Source organism: Chelon labrosus (genome assembly GCF_963514085.1).
Source record: "Chelon labrosus genome assembly, chromosome: 14".
Taxonomy (NCBI): Eukaryota; Metazoa; Chordata; class Actinopteri; order Mugiliformes; family Mugilidae; genus Chelon; species Chelon labrosus.
The window spans coordinates 23,319,187-23,339,158 of NC_140347.1; the positions used below are offsets into that span (position 1 = coordinate 23,319,187).

Consider the following 19,972-nt stretch of genomic DNA (forward strand, 5'->3'; position numbering starts at 1 on the left):
GAACCATCCTTCTAGCATGTGTACCTGTTTGCAACACTAACCATAAGGGCATCATTGTCAACAAATAAACCATAATCGCGAATAGTTTCTCTCAACGTCCACACTCAAAGGCGATCGTGACACGGAGAGGGAGACACGACAGCTTAATTGGAACACATCTCTTATAGCAACTATTCATAAGGTCTTACACAGAAATAGTACCTTTCACAAACCGGGCCAAACGCTACACAATCACAGAGCTACGAAAGAAAGCATGCAGACACTGCTCTGAATCACAATAATTAGCACAAATGTACACAAAAGCTGGCATTTAACATCAACAATAACATTATGTAATGAATGCAGTCTGAGGGAGGTAGGATGTGTTGCACGTGTGTGCCGGTTTATTTGTCTGGGTGTCTTGCACGGGCGGGCGAAACGGGCTGCATATGAATAAATCGATGGGTCCTGACATTATAACAAACACCGGCGGCCGCACACACACACACATTCTTTCAGTCTGGAGCAGGAAACAATGGAATTGCTCAGCGGATTCCATCTGTGGCTCAATGGAAGGCGGCTAACACAATGAGGAGCTGATAAAATGTGTCAGTCACCGATGTAAGCCCAGGCTGATGATACAGAGCAGCTGTCAATTACATAGTTTTATTACAACTTCCCAAAAGGTCCCAGCTGTCTTTCTCCGCATCATTATCAGCTAAATTAGCCATCCTGCTGCTATCCATGGATGCACGCAGACTATTTTTACCCGCCGACGTGCCTTGATCCGTTTGGGAATGAGACTGTGTGCCGTGTGAAAGTTTCGGTTTGAATTCGGACAGGTGTTGCATCACTGCACCAGGCTGGTATTTCATATCGGTCACGAAGCATTGCACAAGTGCTTTAGATGCTTCTGCAGGCAAATAATGCCATCCAATACCTTGCTTCTCCAACGTGCCACCTCTCAAAGTAACTTTACTTATGTATTACTTTTTTAACCGATCTTTCATTACTGATCAGAACCATGTTTATTAAAAAAATAGAAATGTTAATTTACCACTTAGAGTCAGAGTCCCATTATGTACCCTTTACACTACTACACTTACACTGCATTTCACAATCCACCTGGCAGTGTTTAAATTAGTTCCACCTCAACCAATGTGACGAACACACTAATGGATCTATAAATAAAATACAATACATTAACAATGTCCTGCCGGCCGCCTCATCCTCTCATCATCCTTTCAAATTTTGCTTTTCTGATGGTTTTCACTTCTGTTTTTCAGTGAAGGGGTCTCATGCTGAGCAGTAGCACACTGACTTTGAACCCAAACAGCTGTCCAAACTTTTGCTTACAAAAGTCGGCAGAGAAAAGCTGTGGGAACAATACTTAAATTAAAAAAGGACCTCAGTGTTTGCAGAAATATGGTAGGTCACTTGATGTCTTTACATCAAGGAGTGAGCAATCCTGAGAAATTACCTTGTTACCTTATGTAACTCTCTTCAATTATTGTGATTAAAGTGAAAATAGTTGCCACTGCAGTTAGTAAAATACATTTTTTGACATTTCTACAAAGAGGAACAATAGGTCCTAGCACACACTGTGGCATTAATTACTAACAAATATGTGAATTGGATTAAAATGTGCAATTTATTAGATTTCCAGTGAAAATACTGATGTTCTGTTTTCTTCATCTACTTTTTATTTTTATTTTTTTTTAAACCTGGAAGAAACAACCTAATTAACCTAATTACACACAAGCAAACAAAAGGCACACACAGAGCTATCAAATTGAACACAATGCATTACACAGATAAACTTATCAGAACTGAAGATCACAAACACTGACAGTCACAAACAAACTTCTCACAGGGCGCTGAAGGCTTGCTGCAGCTGTACCCGCACCGACATGCAAACTCCAGCGTTGACAAAGCATTTACTGGATGTTCTTATCGACATGACTCACGTAGACTAACAAGGACACACGCAGGGGCTGCTCACCATGGTGTTGAAGGCTTGCTGCAGCTGCTGCTGCTGCAGGAGCAGACCGCAGGCCATGCATTCCCCCTGACAGTCACTGCGTCCAGGGGTGAAGAGACACGCCAGCAGCACCACCAGGCACCACAGAGGGATCTTCATCGCTCAGTACACCCAGAGAGGCGGGGACGACCAGGAGCCCAGCAGGTGGAAGGGTCTAAAACAAGGAGTTAACAGCTGGGGAATCTGGGAGGCAAAATCTATGGGATCTGGGTTCAGCCTACAAGGAGAGAGCAGACAGAGTGGAAGAAATATTGCATCAGTTCCAATTCAGAGGGATCATTAGCCAGATTTGGGCAGTCAGTCAAAGCGTTGGTGGTGGCAGTGTTCAGCCAACATCAGGAGATGGACGGTGTGGGTGGGATGGAGAGAGAGCACAACCTGAGGCAATCAATGACACAACGGGTATTTTCCAGTGGGCAGGATTCATCCTCTTCAGGCTGGAGGGCTGGATCACGAATTGCTATCATACACCACAGGTTGAAGATTTGTAAGAGTTAATATGTGGTTGTAGAGATTAGCTTCAATTGACAACATGGGTCACAGCCTGCGGCAGCAAGAAGCAACACCCTGCAATTGCATTCGGTGTGATAGGAGATGTAGGAACCGAGAGGGATAAAAACATATAGGTCACTAGTGTCAATACTGGAATAAAACACGTCAATTCCTAGTGATGAATAAAAGACGTGTGTGTGTAAGCGGATGGAGGACGACTGGAGGAATGAATAACCATCAGAGGATCTTGGTGTCTCACTCTCCAACCACAAATTTGTGAACCAGGGGCTCAGGGTGACCTCAACTCTCTGACCCCATCTATCCCATACCTCAACGCTGTATCACCCAATAACACAGAGATAACAAAAACAGAAACAGGCTCTCAGAAGACCAGAGATTGCCTCTGCTCAGAGCCTGCTGCCTCGCCAGAGACATGTCATATGGCATCTGCAGGTTTATGAACCAGCATACCTAACACCTCCTTTAATCTGAGTGTAATTATGAGAGTTTAAGAACTCGATTCTGTCTTTTTTCCCCCCTTTTTTCTTTTATACTGCTATTGATTTATTCATAGCCATTAGTGGTATTTAAATTGATTTAACACCTATGCTGTCTTGGGAGCAGTGGAAACAGCTGTGAACACGTCCATCAGACACAGAGCAGCATTATCATTCATGTGTGTTTCTGTCCACCTGGAATATAATATTAGCCTGGTGTAAAATAATATATGTAACTGTATATTATTAACTGTTTAAATTGATATATTCACTGTCTTTTGTTTTGATTACCATGTATTACCAAGCATACCTATTAGCTAAGCTTAGTCTCCTGCCTTGATGAGTTGAAACTGAAACCAGCTGCTCCGGCTGGAAAATTACCAAATAATTAAAGCTGAAGATGACAAAACAATGTGCTAAAATGCTAAATCTTAGATGAGGGGGACTTCTGGGTGTCTAGAATTAGTAATGAGGATGCCTAGGTCCGTGCCTTACCTCCTTCCCAGATCACTCTGCACCTGACCTGTTCTTTTGAGCAGTGCCCAGCATGGCCACAGAGACCCTCCCAAGTTTGGTTACAGGTGGATTCCGATCTGGGCAAGACATTGCAGCTGCTTTTTGGACGTTTCACCAAAGTTTATCAATTGCTCTTTGTTTGATATCTTTCCCTTTTCAGGTTTAAATCCCATTCAAAATGTTTGGTGGGATTTAAAGAAATCAGGGCCATCACGGAGACAGAAAAATCTTAGTGAGCCAGAAGCTTCTGCACACTAGGAATGGGCTTTGTCTTTTTTGCAGCAACTTGTATTACTGTATATCTTTTGTACTAATAACCTCAAGATTATGTTTTAGACGTTACTCAGATTTATTTGTTTAGAGGCTTTACTTGATATTTTTTTGTTAAACCTTCTGTCTTTAGAAAAGAAGTAATGCTCTATATAAAATCACTTTCACTGACAACTCAACGCCTTTCAGAGCACAGCAATCTGCAGTACAGAGAATAGTGTAAAGCTGCAGCTTGTAAAAAGTCATATCACTACAATGGCTTGTTGTCTAAGGGAGCAGTATAGTTTTGATTTCAAATGTAATAGCTAGAATGCTAAAATCCAGCGTGAAGCAGCTTTGAAAAGCTGAACAAAGCTGAAAAATGAGTAGGCTATGCATAAAATAAAGTTAAATAAAAGGTCTATAGTTTCTAAATGGAATTTACATTTACAATGGTAAAAAAGACAGTATTGAAAATAATGTATCAGTAACACCACTGTCTTGTTGATCCACGCAGGCCCCCATCTAGTCAAATGGAATTCACACTAACAGAGATGGGTGGCAGAAGTCACAGCTACTGACGACGCAATAATCCCACAGTAAGGACATTGCATTGATGCAAGTGGATGAAATCCATGACAGCAAACAGTGTGGGTGTCGTATTGATGGGTGCAATGGAGTAAAAAATAACTAAATAGCAAAAAACTAGCACAGTGTGACCATTTCCACTTTGTCACATTACCACTACTCAATAGCATATGAGACAGGTCATGTGTGACTCCGGCCCATTTACAAAATGTATGAAGAGCTTCATAGAAACTCATTAAGGGACCTGTTTGTTTGCCTTGCTGAAATGGTTTGTGCAGCGATCATTTGCTAGCCTACTGACTAAGCCCATTTCATACTGTTATGGTCTCCCTTAAGTGACCTTCACTAAGTAAGTTGAACAAATGAGTAATCCAGCATATTGAAAAGCAAAGTGTAGGCCCTGAATTATGCTTCAGTGTGACAAAGATGCGGCTTTCACACATTAATAACATTGTGCCACAGTGTATTAATATGAACAAGCATTTGAAGCCACTGTCGGCCATTTTTGTCAACACCATTATTAAGGAATAAAGTCGTGCAATGTTCATGTTTTAGTAATTAGACAACGGGCATCTATTTGTTTGCTTCCACACACTCAGGTTCATTCTAAACTATTGTGATCAAGGCTTTTAGCTGAACAATATGGCACCACTATCTGAACATCTGAGGTACAAAAGCGCATTATTAGTGCCAGAATAATATCCACACAAAGCTCCTGAACTTTAATTTCGAGTTTTTCCAGTATTATTTATTAGAATAAGAGGAAGCTTTCAAACAAGTTTCTTTTTATGAAGCTGAGGGCTCACACACATTATTCAGGGAATTTCAAGTGGACTGAAAGGGAGCTGGAAACACATTTCCTAAAGAAGCCATTGACGACAAAGTAGAAAATATTCGGGCCTGTTTCGTGAGCGATTTCTGTCTGCAGTGCGTCTGAAAAATGGGACTTGACGTGTGCACCAGTCAGGATTTAGCGATGTTCTTATCAATACTGAAAACAAACACAGTCCTGCAGTTTTGGATTCTAATAATAATTACTGAGGGATGTTTCCATCTCCAAACTTTGACTGCTATGTAGTCGTGATTATCTAATTAGTAAATTCAGAATCTTTCTGGAATTATGTTGATTGGTTTTGCAGCATCTAGTTTGCTGCACAATGATTTCTATTTTTGTAAAACGCTCCAAGGAAAATGACTTACCAAGCCACTGCCTTCGCCCGTTGTAACTTTGAATGGAGGCCATTGAGAAACAATTGACATGACAATTAAGAGTTAATGTGCTCCACTGTCATCAATCCGCAGCCTTGAGGTGTTTATAGTGGCTATAATAGTGAGCTGGATATAATGATTTGTATTGGTCAACATGTTGACGCAGGATGCGTTGAACTGACTCCACTTACTCGATGTTTATTACGCAGTCACTCACTTGTGTTTGCACACCTCTTATCCCCGCACAGCCCAACACACTTAACCCACTGCTGTCCAGTAATCCATCCCGTTAACATAAATTACGCTGCTATGATTTGGTATAATCAGCCTGCTCTATGTGGAGTCTAGTCTGATGCGTTACTAAGTGTGGGCTTTAATCTTGCCAGTAAGTGTATTATTATTATTATTCTCACAGGATGTCTTCTTTCAGATTGTGTATTTTAGAGTCGACATTAAGGCTGTGGTATGATGCATTGCATATGACAAGTTTACATTTTTTTGTCTACATTTCTGGGATAAAATCACCAGCGGTTGTTATCTCAGCCCATACAGATTCAGTGCAGCCAAGTGGAAACTCATACAGAGCTAAACAATGAGCTTAGCTGAGTGGAACTGTCTTTCTTTCTTTCTTTCTTCCAGAGAATATTGTTATTGTTAGGTACTGAATAAGGCAGAGTCTGCACTGAAGCCCTGACTATCAATAAAATGATTTATTGTAAATGATTATGTAGGTTACTTTGTAATATGTCACCATAACACTGTCCATACAGTGACGGTCACTTTAATCCAAAATACATTTCACAATGAACTGAACTCTGCACAGTATTATTTTAACTGGAAGCAAATATATATCAAGCTATCAAGGTTCGAAGTATTTAAATAGTAGCGTGAGGTTCTTGAAACTACAAATGAAGAGCTCTCAGTCATCACAGTAAGAGATTTATGGGTTACTTTATATGCAGGCACCATCTAAGACTGATTTTTTGCTTGTTCTGTTTGTATCCACAGTAGCAGTATGGTCATTGTTGATGTTATATTTAATGGATTATCTTAACTTTAACCACAGTCCTGGTCCCCAGGTGCTCAGTCCTCCTGACTTTACTTTCTGGCTACTCTCTGTGTCACTGGTAGGATCTCATGTTCAGGTATGAGTGCAATACTCAATTGCAGTACTCAAAACTCTGGTCTCAATGGGGAATAGCACTAGTGTATCATAACAAAATATTTGTGAAATGAACAAGTTTATGTTATGAACGAGATAATTTGTTATTTAGAGGCTGTGTTGCGGTGCCCTAGTCACTCCCACTACATGGATATACGCGTGGATCTAAACATCGTCCGAATGACTCCAAATGACACCAAAGTTATATTGGTGAGTAAACAATCGTATTTTATGCCAGAAGTAAGGTCCAGGTTGTAAAAAACAGTAATTCCCCTTTAAGGAAAGCGAAGGAAGAACGCAACATTACTGTGCAGTGGAGCCTCTGCTTGTCAGAAACCAACCACCATTTAACGTCTGAAGACCCCACCTCCAACCTGAAAAGCTTCTTAAAGTAAGTTCTTTTTTTTAAAAAAAAAAAATTAGTCAGGGAGTAATGTCCTTCAGTTTTACCTTGCCATCTTAATTTTTGTAGGTTTTAAATAGTTGTAGTTATGTTGAAGTGCCACTTGACAGTCTCCTATGTGCTGATTTGCTATGGCTATTTGACATGCTAGCTAGTTAGCTGCAATTTGCAGGTGGGTTTATATTTTGCATATGTGTTTGTTTATAGACTGCAGGGTGTGATTGCTGTGTTCCTTATAAAACGTGATTCAATGTGAAAGTAATCCAACCTGAACCTACAATTTTTGGTTTACAAGAAGAACGCCTTACCACTTGGCTACCATGCCTTGACCAAGTCACTTAATGTTGGCATGCTAATATTAGCTTAAATTCTTAGCTCAAAATACCGCTGAGCCTAAGTACAGTGTCACAGAACTACAGGTTTAACTGTGGAATTTTTAAGCCCATTTTAATTTCTGCATATCTATGTATTTCCTGTAAAAACACACCTCGGTGAAGGACAGATGTGGGAGAGACGGAGTTGTCAACTGTCATGGTTCTGTTTTTTTGATTCCTGTGTTTCGTTCATGTTTCATGTTTTCCAGTTTCCTGTTTTATTTTGTGAAGTTCTTGGTTTCCTGTCTTCTGTCCCTTCCCGCCTTTGTGATTGTCTTCCCCGTCTTGATTGGTTTCACCTGTTTCTCGTCACCTTCCTGTCCTGTGATTTCCCACCTTTGTAATTATCTGCCCCGCCCCGATTGTTTTCACCTGTGTCTCCTCTGCCCTTGTGTGTATATATAGTCCTGCCTTTGCCTTTGTCCTCTGTCGTGTCATATTGTTTTCCACCGTTTCCCTGTGTTTCCTGTGTTTCCAGTGTTTCCAGTCTCTAGTCTTGTGATGTTACGTTTTTGTCTTTTGAAAGTTTTGATTTTTGTCTTTGGTACTCCTGCCATCTCAGCAGCGCTTTGTGTTTCCTTTTTGTCAAATTAAATTCAGTTTTTGCCTACTCCTGCCTCATTGTATAGTGTCCAGCTTTTGGGTCCTACCTCTCCCTGAAAATCCCCGACAGTCATCATTTAAAAAAAAATAATAATTAAAATAGCCATAAGAATACATACAAAACGACATTTTTTGTTGTCGTTGGGCCATTTACAGACATGCACGTTAGGCGAGAAACTGCATGATATAAAAACACAAAACATCAAGTTTGATTTAGTAACAACTTCAGTACCTTTGTCAAATCACATGTCATTCTGAACACCCGCACTGGAAGGTTGGAAGGTTGGGTGAAAAACTGTTGTGTCAGAACAGGACTGGGACACAATATTTGAATTATACAAACATTTTCAGCCAAGACAGTGTGGCATTGTTGTATGCAGGCAATGTGCCACAACTTTTTCATTAACAAGAAAGCGAGGGCAAAGAGAAGTGGAAAGTCTTGTTCCTCTCTGCACAGCTGGCCAATAAGCGCTAGAATGTTCGTAGGTTTCAGGATGTTACAGAAAATGGTCCCCATCGGAAAGATGTGTGGTGAAGGGCTTTTCGATGCATGGGCTATTACACCACAACATTGCTAATAACTAGTAATATAAATATTAATTTAATGACTGTAGTTTTGTAGGCAAGAGGAAATGAAGCAAGTTATTAGTAGTCTGTAATGGTGGACATTCAATTTTTTTTGGCTGTCACACTCTTTCCTTGGCGTGCATGAATTACCAAATGCACCTGTCGTCATGCCCAGGAGCTCCTTAGAACGAGAAGGGCCAGAAGAGTCACAACTTTTCCATATCGCAATAACTTCCAATTCTTTACGTGTGACACTTTGAGCCATGCAGCTGCACACTCCTTTCGCTGCTCTATTTCAGTAATGATTCAGTTCCCGGTCTTGATATTGCCACCGGTCCATTTTAGGCACCCTTGCCTATAAATTTGCATATACTATCTCAGTTATCCTTAACATTTCATATCATTTGCATAATCTATTTGACAGAGCAGGCAGTTGACTGGGTGCAGAGGGCTGATATATGGTGTAATGTACAAGGTTAAAGTGGTGATCACTGGGAGGGGACACCAGGCTTAACTCCAGGGCACAAAAAAGACGTAATCCATCCGAGAGCCTGAGAACACATTGCAGCGAGAGTTGCACTTGAAAATAGATCTTCGTCATAGGTAGGTATAAACAACCTTGGTCCTCTTAATGAACGCTGGCATGAAAGCAAAAAGAAAATGGACCATAACGAAGAGCCGGATGCCCCTCCACTTTTAGACGAGTCTTTCCATCTTGCAGAAACGAATGCTTTTAGCCATTCTATTCCAAAACAAATATATAGTCTCGCTTCCATTAGTGTTAACTAGGACCCTGAAAATGTTTTCAAGAAAAATGTTTTTCTCTTTGAATCTGCAGGAAGCAATCAGAACATTTATAACAGGACCACTGCTCTCATGTACGGAACCATTTGGCTTTGTTAACTAAGTAGTGTACCTTTATCTGAGAACTAAAAATAAGCAAGAGCAGAAACATCTGAGTTATTTTGTACCAGTTTACTGTCCCTTCTGTGGCTGAATGAAAATGATTAGGGGCAGTCGTGAGGTCGTAAAAGGAAGACGTACCATTTTTCCTTTTTGTTGATGGAAGGGTTTCAGAGACTTTTTCTGACCCTTTACAGGCTGTTTTTTTATTTTCCTGTTCACTCGATGGAATGTACTGTGTAAAGGGAAAAAACAGATTGTTTGTTCAAATGCAAAGGACAGAAAACTAATCTTTGGGCTTTATTTTTTACCCTTTTATGGACTACAATTATACCAACTCAAAAATAGTAAGTTTACTTGTTGCTTGCCTTAAATATATTTGTCTTGAGATCGCATGGTGAGAAAATTACAAGCTATGAAGAGGGTCCAAATTAAAATACAAATAACAAGGAAAGTTTAAAAGCTTTTTAAAATTAATTGTTTGCTTACCCCCTCCCAGTCCTAATACTTTATTGACCATAAAACAGCAAGAAGCCCTATATTCCCTAAGACCTTTTGTGTTTCAAGCCAAAGTCAACAACTGAGTGGATGAGGGCGAGCTTTAAACTGCCTGTACATCATGCGCAAAGTTGCAGAGAGGAGTGAATTAATAAAGCTAACGTTGGGATAAATTAGCATTAACAGCTTTAATGAAGGGTGGAGAGGGGACCAAGGTGTCATGGATGTGAGTGGGGGAGAAGAAAAGCTCCGTGCCCGTCTCTGACAATGCTCTGACTCACTCTATCTCATCCATTAGATGTCTGCATGAAGCTGAAACGCACAAAGGAGTCTGCAAATGCATAGATAACCCTGGGGTCTCTCTCTGTCTCCGTTTCCTTCCTGATCCCTCTTTTGCATCCATTTTCCTCTTCTTGTTGCTCGCCTCGACACTTCCTTTCTTCCTCCACTCACCTCCCAGTGTTTCTCCATTTCCACATCTGTGAGTAATGGTTAAGGCCTTTTATCCGCAGCGACATATTGTAGAGATTTGGTTTTTTAAATCTGGACTCCCCTTCATTAGGGCCAATCTGGAGCTGGTAGCCACCAAAGATGGATAGCGTGAAGATGTGGTCACTTTGTAGGAGGCGCGATGATTAAAATCCCTCTTCTATCTCTTACATCTCATGGGCCATTAATGGTACTTGATTAACTCTTTATTTGGTGAGAGGTTTATCACCATACACTATGTAATCGCTTGTGGAAAAATGCGTTGATCTGAGAAAATGAGCTAGTAAAGTGTGATTTAGTGAGTGAGAAGAGAGAGGAGGAAGATAAAGACGGGCCATGTAATACTGGTTAAAAAATCATAGGCTCTACAGATGGCCCATTTCACATTTCTTTGGGTGAAGGAGAACAAATCAATACAGGGACAATTTATTCTTTTAAAGGGTTACTTTACTCACATAATAATGATAATGATGATGATAAGAACGTATTACTATATATCTCTAGTGGTATCTAGCGACACAGAGTACATAGTTTTAAGTTAGCTGTCTCTAAGAGTTCTACTTCCAGCCCAATATAAGTGAGGCAAACTCTTCTCATATTGTCGTGCTCACTAATTCAACAGCTTTTTTCCGGATGATGCATCACAGATGCTCTGGATGATTCACAATCACAGGGGCCGCTTCTGTGATGAAAAAGTGTTTCAGGTGAAGTGTTTTGAGGATTATTCAGAGTAACAGAGACATTCCTTCTGAAAGGAGATGCCGCCGTTGATTATTTTAAGTGTCCTTGCTGTGAGCAGGGAAAAAAAAATCGATTTCCATTCACCCCTGTGTCGGGGTGGAGGCATTAATCGGGGAGATGGATATCTTAAAACCAGAGCGAAAGACCAACACTATCTGCATGGTGAAATGTCACCAGACGCAAGTGAGGAAAGACGTCTTTGTGTATTTGGGGTGAGGTGACATTGCAGCACATGAAATAATGTAAAAACTGCAAATTTATTATAGAAACATGAAATGTCACAGCTACATTTCTATGAACATAAAGTAGAATGTTGTTAAATGTATCTTTGAAGCTGCAACACATCTATCTATCTATCTAGCTATCTATCTATCACATCATCTATGATAGCAACCAAAGTATAATCCTTTCATAGCATTATTCACACTGATTGGGAAGTTCTTAACTTTCTTTGTATACCCATCATCCACCCCGACCACCTCCAAACTATTTAAATGTGGGTTTTTTTCTCATTCGCTCCAAACAAAAATAAAGGCAGCCAACACGTAACTATACAGGTGTCGATTCTCTGTCAAAGACGGATGTGCTAAAAAGTTTCGTAATTGCAATCAAATCAAAACAGGTCCTTTTTATTTAAATGAACGTACCATTAAATGTGAGCTTGACTTTATCTTTTGACTGCAGTCATACGGTGATTCTAGCTCTTCAGTATACACATTAGTGTTGTACTTGCAACATTAAGTACAAGATACGCTCTCAGATACCTTCTCTTGTTGACTGCTGTGCTGTATCCGCCTCTCACCCAGTCTGCCTATGCTGGCCTAAGCTCCCTGTACAGTATGTATTACCAGAAGACATTGGAGGCGCAGAGGCACGCAAGAAAAAACACAGAGACATATTTAAACTGCATCTCTCATTTTATCACTGCTATTATTTCCTAATACGTTTTGGGATCTCAAATTGTTCTTTTCTGTGTCGGTACAGGAAACGGAACCTCTCCCTCATCAGTCACTGATTAACTGCAAACACGACACTCAAACTCATTATTATCAATCATTCACTCGTTAAATCCCAACTCCAAAATAGAAGGGAGCAGAAATAAAGAATGTACTGCAATTTTAGAAAAGCGCAGAAGTCTTTCAGAGTCCATAAGCAACCAATAGCTTGATTTGCGATATATTGCTATATAAAAGGGGTAATGGCTACATGTTAGAAACCATAATTAATGAATATTTGCTTGATAAACTAAAGGCCAGCTATCAAAATTGATGTTCCCCTTCAATTATTGTGTCATTCCACTGCATTGGTCCGACTCCAGACTCATAGTCGCCTACCAAAAACCCTGCTAGAATCATACAGTCCCACTGACACCATTGCCCTGTCAAAGCACTGATAACAAGTTACTCCTCAAAAACCTTCAGTTTGTGGAGGATTAACACACACACACGCAGCTACAGGATCATCAGCACTGTAAATCCAGCCTGTCCAGTCGCTGATAAACAGAGCGTGACTCGGTGGAGAGTTTAGACAACCGGCAGCGGGAGAAGGTGCGCTTGCAGTTGTGCCCTTCCTCGCAGGACGGATGCCGAAATGACTAATCTGGGAGAATGCTCTTAATCCGATTTAGGCGGTTCTGCCACAGCCGCGGCAGATCTCCTGATTGCATCTATTACCTGGCCCACTTCTCATTTCAAGTATAATTACAGTCACACGGATCCAGAATTGACAGGTTATGAGGAATGTAAAGAGGAGGAGGTCAAGAGAAAGGGGTGTTGAGGCTGTGATGATACTGCAGCTGTATTAAAGCATGTGAAGAGAGTGTGATGATACACCACTGTATGCTATGAAGTGTCTTTTTATCTTTGGAAATCGCTTTCTCTTAATCTCTGTTTCTTCATATATGCATGAAGAATCATGACTCCTGCTGCCGGAAAACAATGTGCCTTTATCTTGCATTGCTTTTATTCTTCAGGGAATCTTATCTTATGTAGGCTTCGGAATGCACAAATTGAGTGGAAATGATATAAAGTGCAGCACCGCTCTCTCCTCATATCACGCATAGACTACACTTTCACGCATTTATCACAAAAATTAATTGGAAATATCTTTATATTCATATTTGGTTTCTTTCCAGGCACCATCGTATCAGATCAATTGAGCATATCATTACTGCTGCTTCCTTCAATTGCACTACCAGGGTTTCTTTTAATTGGGAACATATTTGCACCTTAGGGGAAGATGCTCAATTGGGTAACATTTTTTTTATGCATTATTCCCAGCACCGAATATGTCCTTCAGAGCCTTCACACTGACAACAGTCTCATTTAGCCCCCATTAAGCTGAACTGATAGCTCAAAAATAATATTATCCCGGGGCAAATCTAAGCGCAGTGCAGACACGGCTGATAAACTGTCACGATGCAGGATTAGATGTTTAGGAGTCTGAGGGAAGCCGCTGTTTGAGTTTGCTGTGAAATGTAAATTTCCCATCACTCCCCATAAGTAGTTAGTTAGTTCTGATACTTCGATGTGTGCGCAAAACTAACAAAGAGGAGCCATTCAGGATGAACTCTGACAAGTCCACTGAAAATGACAAAAACGACATAAGCTCTTGACCACTGGAAAAGGTTTTCACACAACAGGGACATTGCAGTTTTATTGATGCACTCAGTGCTGCTGCGTTAAGTCCATTCCAGCTCCGACTGTATGACTGAAATTTTGCGGCGTGCTAGGCAGCTGACATGGTGTCATCACTGATCTGGTTGCTGTTAAGCTGCGCTGACACCTGCACGAATCCATTGGACATGGAGGCAGAGGAAAGCAATCTAGCACAGCCAGACAAGCTCCTTACTTTTGGGGAGGTGACGACAGAGAGGACGAAAAAAGTGTCAGACTGCAAAATACTTGCGCACAGGGGGACTGGGTGGGTGGTGGTGGTGGTGGTGGGGGGGGGTGGGGGGGATAAAGCACTATCTGGTAACTCCACTGTTCTTTTTCCACTGGAACCCATTCACTGATCGCCAGGGGAAGATTTGTGTGTTAGTCTGAATATATTTATGGAGATGCCTAAAAAAAAAAAAAATCCTGTAAACAGTGTAATCAGTTCAATCTCGGTGTAGGCAGCAGAAATCCTAAAAGCTTTTTCAGCTGATTACAGAGAGAGTGCCTGTAATGCACTGGCAAAGAAAACCCTTTTTTCTTTTTTTCACAAGAGGGAATAAAAACATTGCAAATTAAATCGTGACATTCTTTGGCAATAACATGAGGTACGACAAAATTAAAACTAAATTAAACCTATTTGAGGCTTAGAAGTGAACAGATTCGCAAATTAGATTATATTTCATGGACTACGGCACTATGCTTTTATTTTTTTTAATTCTTAAGACAAGCAAATATCTAAATGAAAAGTGTATAAATTTAGATTTTTTGCAGGGAATCATCTACAACATCTACAATAAATAAAACAAACAAAACTCAGAGAGAGGTTGACTCAAAGCACTTTCTTAAACACATTAGTGTGATTAGTCTAATATACAACTAAAACACAAACCCTGGCTGCGTCCTGTAAACATGCTGTTCTTCATAAAACATTTCCCCCATGTGAAGACATTTATCGGAGAATGGCACATTAACCACCCATTTTCTCCCTGTCTCCGCAAGTATCGTCTTCACTGATAATGGGAAAAGATTATGCACATTCATTACCATTATCATTAAAATCATCATTATCCTGCGCTTAGCATAATAACAGCGTTCAGCTGATTCACTTCTTGGGCTTTTTCTCTACTACAGGTTGACGCTGGAGCCGCTCCAGAGAGAATGAAGCGGCTTTTGTCAATTCTTTGAAGCTTTTGCCTGATGTATTTAATCTGACGGACGATGCCGCGTGATCAATCAGAAGGGCATAGCATAAATAAGCTGCTTTTAGAGTGGGCACAATGTACAGCTCATTGGCATGAATTGACTTTCTTTCTGGTTCCGTTTTGGTCATCTTAAAAAATAGGGAAAATAAGGAGGAATATTTCAATTTTTAATTTTTTTTTTTTATGTTACAATTTATTTGCATATATTGTTAGATTTAAGTCAAGTGCATCTTAGTCCAATACAAAGTGCAGCTGAGTGACTAGTAACTGCTTTCTCAGCACGATCTGGGACTTTTGTTAATTAAGTAGCAATCAGGTGCAATGTCTGTAGTGCTGACGGTGACTGTGGTACCCTTAGAGCCACAGGGACGCAAACAGAGTAATGGAAAAAAACAAAAGATCACACCAGGTGAGGAGGGTTATTTACAGAATTACCTCTGGAGACAACATCCAAAAATCAAACAGCCACAAAGAGATAAAGCAGAAATGACAGACTGGATAAAAAGGGGGGATTAAAGAGGGAGAATCCTAACAGTGGTTGTCCTTATTCAACAGTATTCCCACTGGATCTATTAGCCTGTGGATTGTGCATACAAGAGAAAACAAGTCCTTTCCTAATTAACTATTTTCACAACCATAAACAAGTATCTGCTCTTATTCACTTCATGCAAACAGTATAATCTCTCCACACAGGTAGGTTCACCCTCACAAGAAAAAAAAGTCACACTTCCTTACCTGTATGCGTGACGTATGGATATCTGTCAGTCCTTCCTTCTGTGGAGGAGTTTGGCGGCTCAGCTCGTATCCTTAGGCTAAGGGTTTCAACAACTGAAATCATGCCTCCTCTGAGGCTTCTTATAATGGCACACCCCTTCCCTCCTGGCTCAACCCGCCAGTTCTCTCCCCCCTCCCTTCTTCTGTATATCACCATTCACATCACCATGGAGGAGAGCTACAGAGAGGGGTGGATTCCCCCATTCTGTTACGCACAAACCCCGGACAGACACACAAGCAGTTGGCCCGCACTGACGTAAGAGGCATTGCCTACGCCACCGATTTCGTCTTCATTGAACCAACTAATGGGGCTCTAAAAATATGCATCATCCACCGTGGGATTGATCCAGAAACCCTGTGTCTAAGGTGTCCATAAAACCCACAACCTCGACGACAACCTGCTGCCAAGGTCAGGGAGACAATGGCGCTTCGAATCAGATGTTTACTCCAGTAATGCAAATTGTGAACAAGTGAGAAAGGCAGTGCCATGGAGATGATCGGGGGTCGATAAGGCTGTTTTTGCTGGAAAAGGGCAAAATAACAAACCTTTTGTTGTTGGTAGTGATGACACACCTGAACAGGAGATTATATTATACTTGTGAATGAAACAATAAACAATAAGGGCATACAGGGTCCGTAGACAGGTTAGTATGAGTCATGTAAGAGATTTTAGGATGGAAAATAGGACCAGTCCCAAGGTCCTGAGGGCTTTTACTGTAGGCTACAGTAGAAAACACATGTTGAGTGTTTGATTAAGGTTATGATGTCATATCAAGAGAAGGGAAAATGAATATAGCAAGAGCAAAAATGAGAAGGAGATGAGGATCAAAGATCAGAATAACAAGAATAAGCTAGGATTCAGATTGAAAATAGCCCTGAATTAAAATACCACACAGGGTAGGGCTTGGTGTCACTGGTTTTTATTACCGGTAAGATGATTAAGTGTGATCCAGGAAGTCCAGCTGGAGTAACAGATAAATGTGTTTAAAGGAAACCAACACTCCACAGAGCGGTTTGTTACTGTAGATAGCCTTTACTCAGAGACTTGCTTTTACAACTACAAAGTTATCGGACAGCTATTTAACCATTGCAAAGCAAACAGAAGAAATGCATTAGGCTTGACTTTTCTGCTTGTCAGTTGCTCTGTCCGTCACCGAATAAACCGTTGCAACATTACAAAGAAAGTCATGCTGAACTTGGCAACATGCATGGTGGCTGGAACTAACATTACCATGCTGACATGCTACACAGATGTTTGGAGAGCAAATTTGACTATATGTACCATCAAACAATCCTAACGTATACTAATTAGCAGTTGATGCAAAACATAGCTATGGCATATTAAGTGTTTGATCATAAATCAAAGCACTGAACAATTTGCAATTGTGACCAGATGATGGCATCTGAAAAAGGATATGCAGTTTGATTACAATTCATCTTTAACGCCCACATAATGGCAATCAGGACATTTGACTCTATGAACGTCAACCTCATTGTAAGAGTATCTCCAGAGACATTGGGATTCATCATCTAGGAAACATGAATATCTCAATCAAATTTATTGCCAATGCATCTCATAGCTGTGGAGACACCACATGAGTGATGTATTTGTGATATTATAGGGAAGAGCCACTGGATCGTTAAAGTCTGTAGGATTCATCCTCCTGGGAACATGATTGTCGGAGAAGAAAATGAACAGAAGTCTATTCAGTAATTGTCAAGACATTTCACTAGAAATTAGCATCGTTGTGGTGCCCAAGGAAAAGCCAGTGGCTCATCGAAGGGCTGGGAATTCATCCTCTGGGAACCATGAATGTCTTCAAACTAATTGAGGAAAATTGATCTAGTAATTGTTGAGTTATTTCAGTCCGAGAAAAAACTAACTGAGATCCATTCAATAGCTCATGAAAGGACATAGAATTCATCAACTGGGAAACAGGAACGTCTTTTAAAAATTTCAAGACAAATGATCTTAGAATTATCAAAGTATTGTACCAACCAGCAGACTATCTGAATGACAATGAAATCCCTAGAGCTACGGCGCGAGTGCAATTAGCACAATGATTATGTCTGTGACAATAACAAAGGCCAGAGCGACTTTTTTGGTCTCGAAGCTCAACACACCAAGTTCAAACCCCTTCTCATCTTGAGCTGTTGTTAGCCTCTGCTTCCTGTGTAAGTGTGAAAGCTGGCCCCGATCCTGCGCGAGGTCCGATAGTGATGGATGAATTGGGTCCACAGACAGAGCCCTCCGTGAGGCTGAGATAAGGAGCCCAGAAGAACAAGCAGCCATCACGAGGCCTGTCTGTCATTGATATCGCTGTTATCCACCGGCTGTCCAGTGTACATAAACGCCTCCTCCGGTGGCCAAGAGGCTGTGATTACCTTGACGACATAAAAGGTTGCGCTTCACTTGGCAACACATCACATTAAAAGTCCAGTTCTGGCATTGATGTTTTGTACGCCAATTAAATCAAACAAAAATCTATTTATGATGTACATTACGTTTTTTTCGTATTGAAAAAATAGGAAGACGCTGGCAGTATTCTACACCGTGAGGCTAATGGAGGCTCTTTTGTCATGTGATCTTTAAAATAAATTTGGGTACCAATTTTTTTTTCAGAGGATACAGGGCTTTTTATTTCTGATGATGGGAATGATGGGAAAAAATGCAGCAGAAATGTCTGCACTGGAAAACAGCCAAATCTAGTATCGAAGAAACTGTGGTTTCATAATGCAGTAATACTCTGGATTAGAAACATAAATAGCTCTCTATAGAAACGTGTAATTGGTTTGTAATTATCAACGGCCATACTATAACATTAAAGCCATCATAGTGAACGGTCCACTGCGTATTCATTTAATCTGAAGAATTAAAAGAAAAAGCATTGATTCGTAAGAATGGACACAATAAACAAGTGATATCTGCACTTAGATCGAACGGCTCTTTGCTCTGAATCTGAGAATGATGAATAAAGTGCTTTAATAAGAAAGAAACAACACGTCTTAAGAGGTATTGTTAGATGTTTTACACGCTCTCTTCGAAGAATATGACAAAATGAGAAGATATAAAAGCAGAAGTTGTGTATGCATTATCCGTCCCATGGGAGTCGCCTATAATGGACTCCAATAATGAGACATCCTCACTTGGCAATCGTTTCCCTAAGTCCACATATACCTAAACATTTAAATCTGCATATAAAGTGCATCGTTTTTTTTAATCTAATGGCTGTGACACAACTGTATACTAACTGCACTAATACATAGATTGTTTTAGGGCCCACAGTGATCATTAGGGATGGAGAAATGGTGGCTGATTGCTCACGGGCCGCCAGCCAAAAGAGTTTGTACAACGGTCATGGTTAGACGCAACAAACACTGACCAATGTTTGCTGCATGGGCCTCCTGTTAATCCTGAGCTGGGCTGCATCTCACCTAGCTGAGGTGTTTTACCGTCCCCCACCACAATCAAACCCAATGATGTGAAACCGAGTGGAGCGGGGTGGGGTTGGGGAGGGGGTGATCTCTGTGGTGGTTTATGGCGGCTTGGGGTTTTCACCCGTCAAGACAAAACTGATTGTTATTAACAGCTGGGCCGAAAAATGAATTTCGCCTGGAAAAAAAAGAAAAGAAATTACATTTCCATCCCTAAAGCCTCCTTAATTTCACGTGGATGACGAATTACACCTTAGCTCGGAAAATCTGCAGCGTCAACTACCGAAAAGCTCGGGAAACTTTTCTTTCGGAGCGTAAGCATTCGCAGAGACACGCGGCTGTATTTCATGGGTTTGTGTATATCGATTTCATTGCATAACTCCCCTCAGGTATTTCCTTTTCAGCGCCGGGTGCAGTTACTAGAGGGGTATTTGAAAGCAGAAAAGCACTTTATAAAAACCCCAGTGAATGGGCAATGAGCAATCAACCCAGTGGCCTCCTGTCTTTATGTGTAGACATTGGTTTTACACAACAAAGACGTGAGGACGGTGGCAAACAACGTGGCAGACTTCCCAATGAAAGCTGGCTTA

The 19,972-nt window shown here is 40.8% G+C and overlaps 1 protein-coding gene across 1 annotated transcript in view; it reads right to left on the reverse strand.

Moving 5' to 3' along the window:
* Window positions 1-2,119, reverse strand: part of pnocb (prepronociceptin b) — a gene marked incomplete at its 5' end in the record, with an annotated part of 6,067 nt that extends 3,948 nt beyond the window's left edge. The window contains one exon of the mRNA XM_084561040.1: window positions 1,982-2,119. Within this exon, the coding sequence (XP_084417166.1) occupies window positions 1,982-2,119 (138 nt within the window). The remainder of the gene's footprint in view (window positions 1-1,981) is intronic.
* Window positions 2,120-19,972: the final 17,853 nt, after the last annotated feature.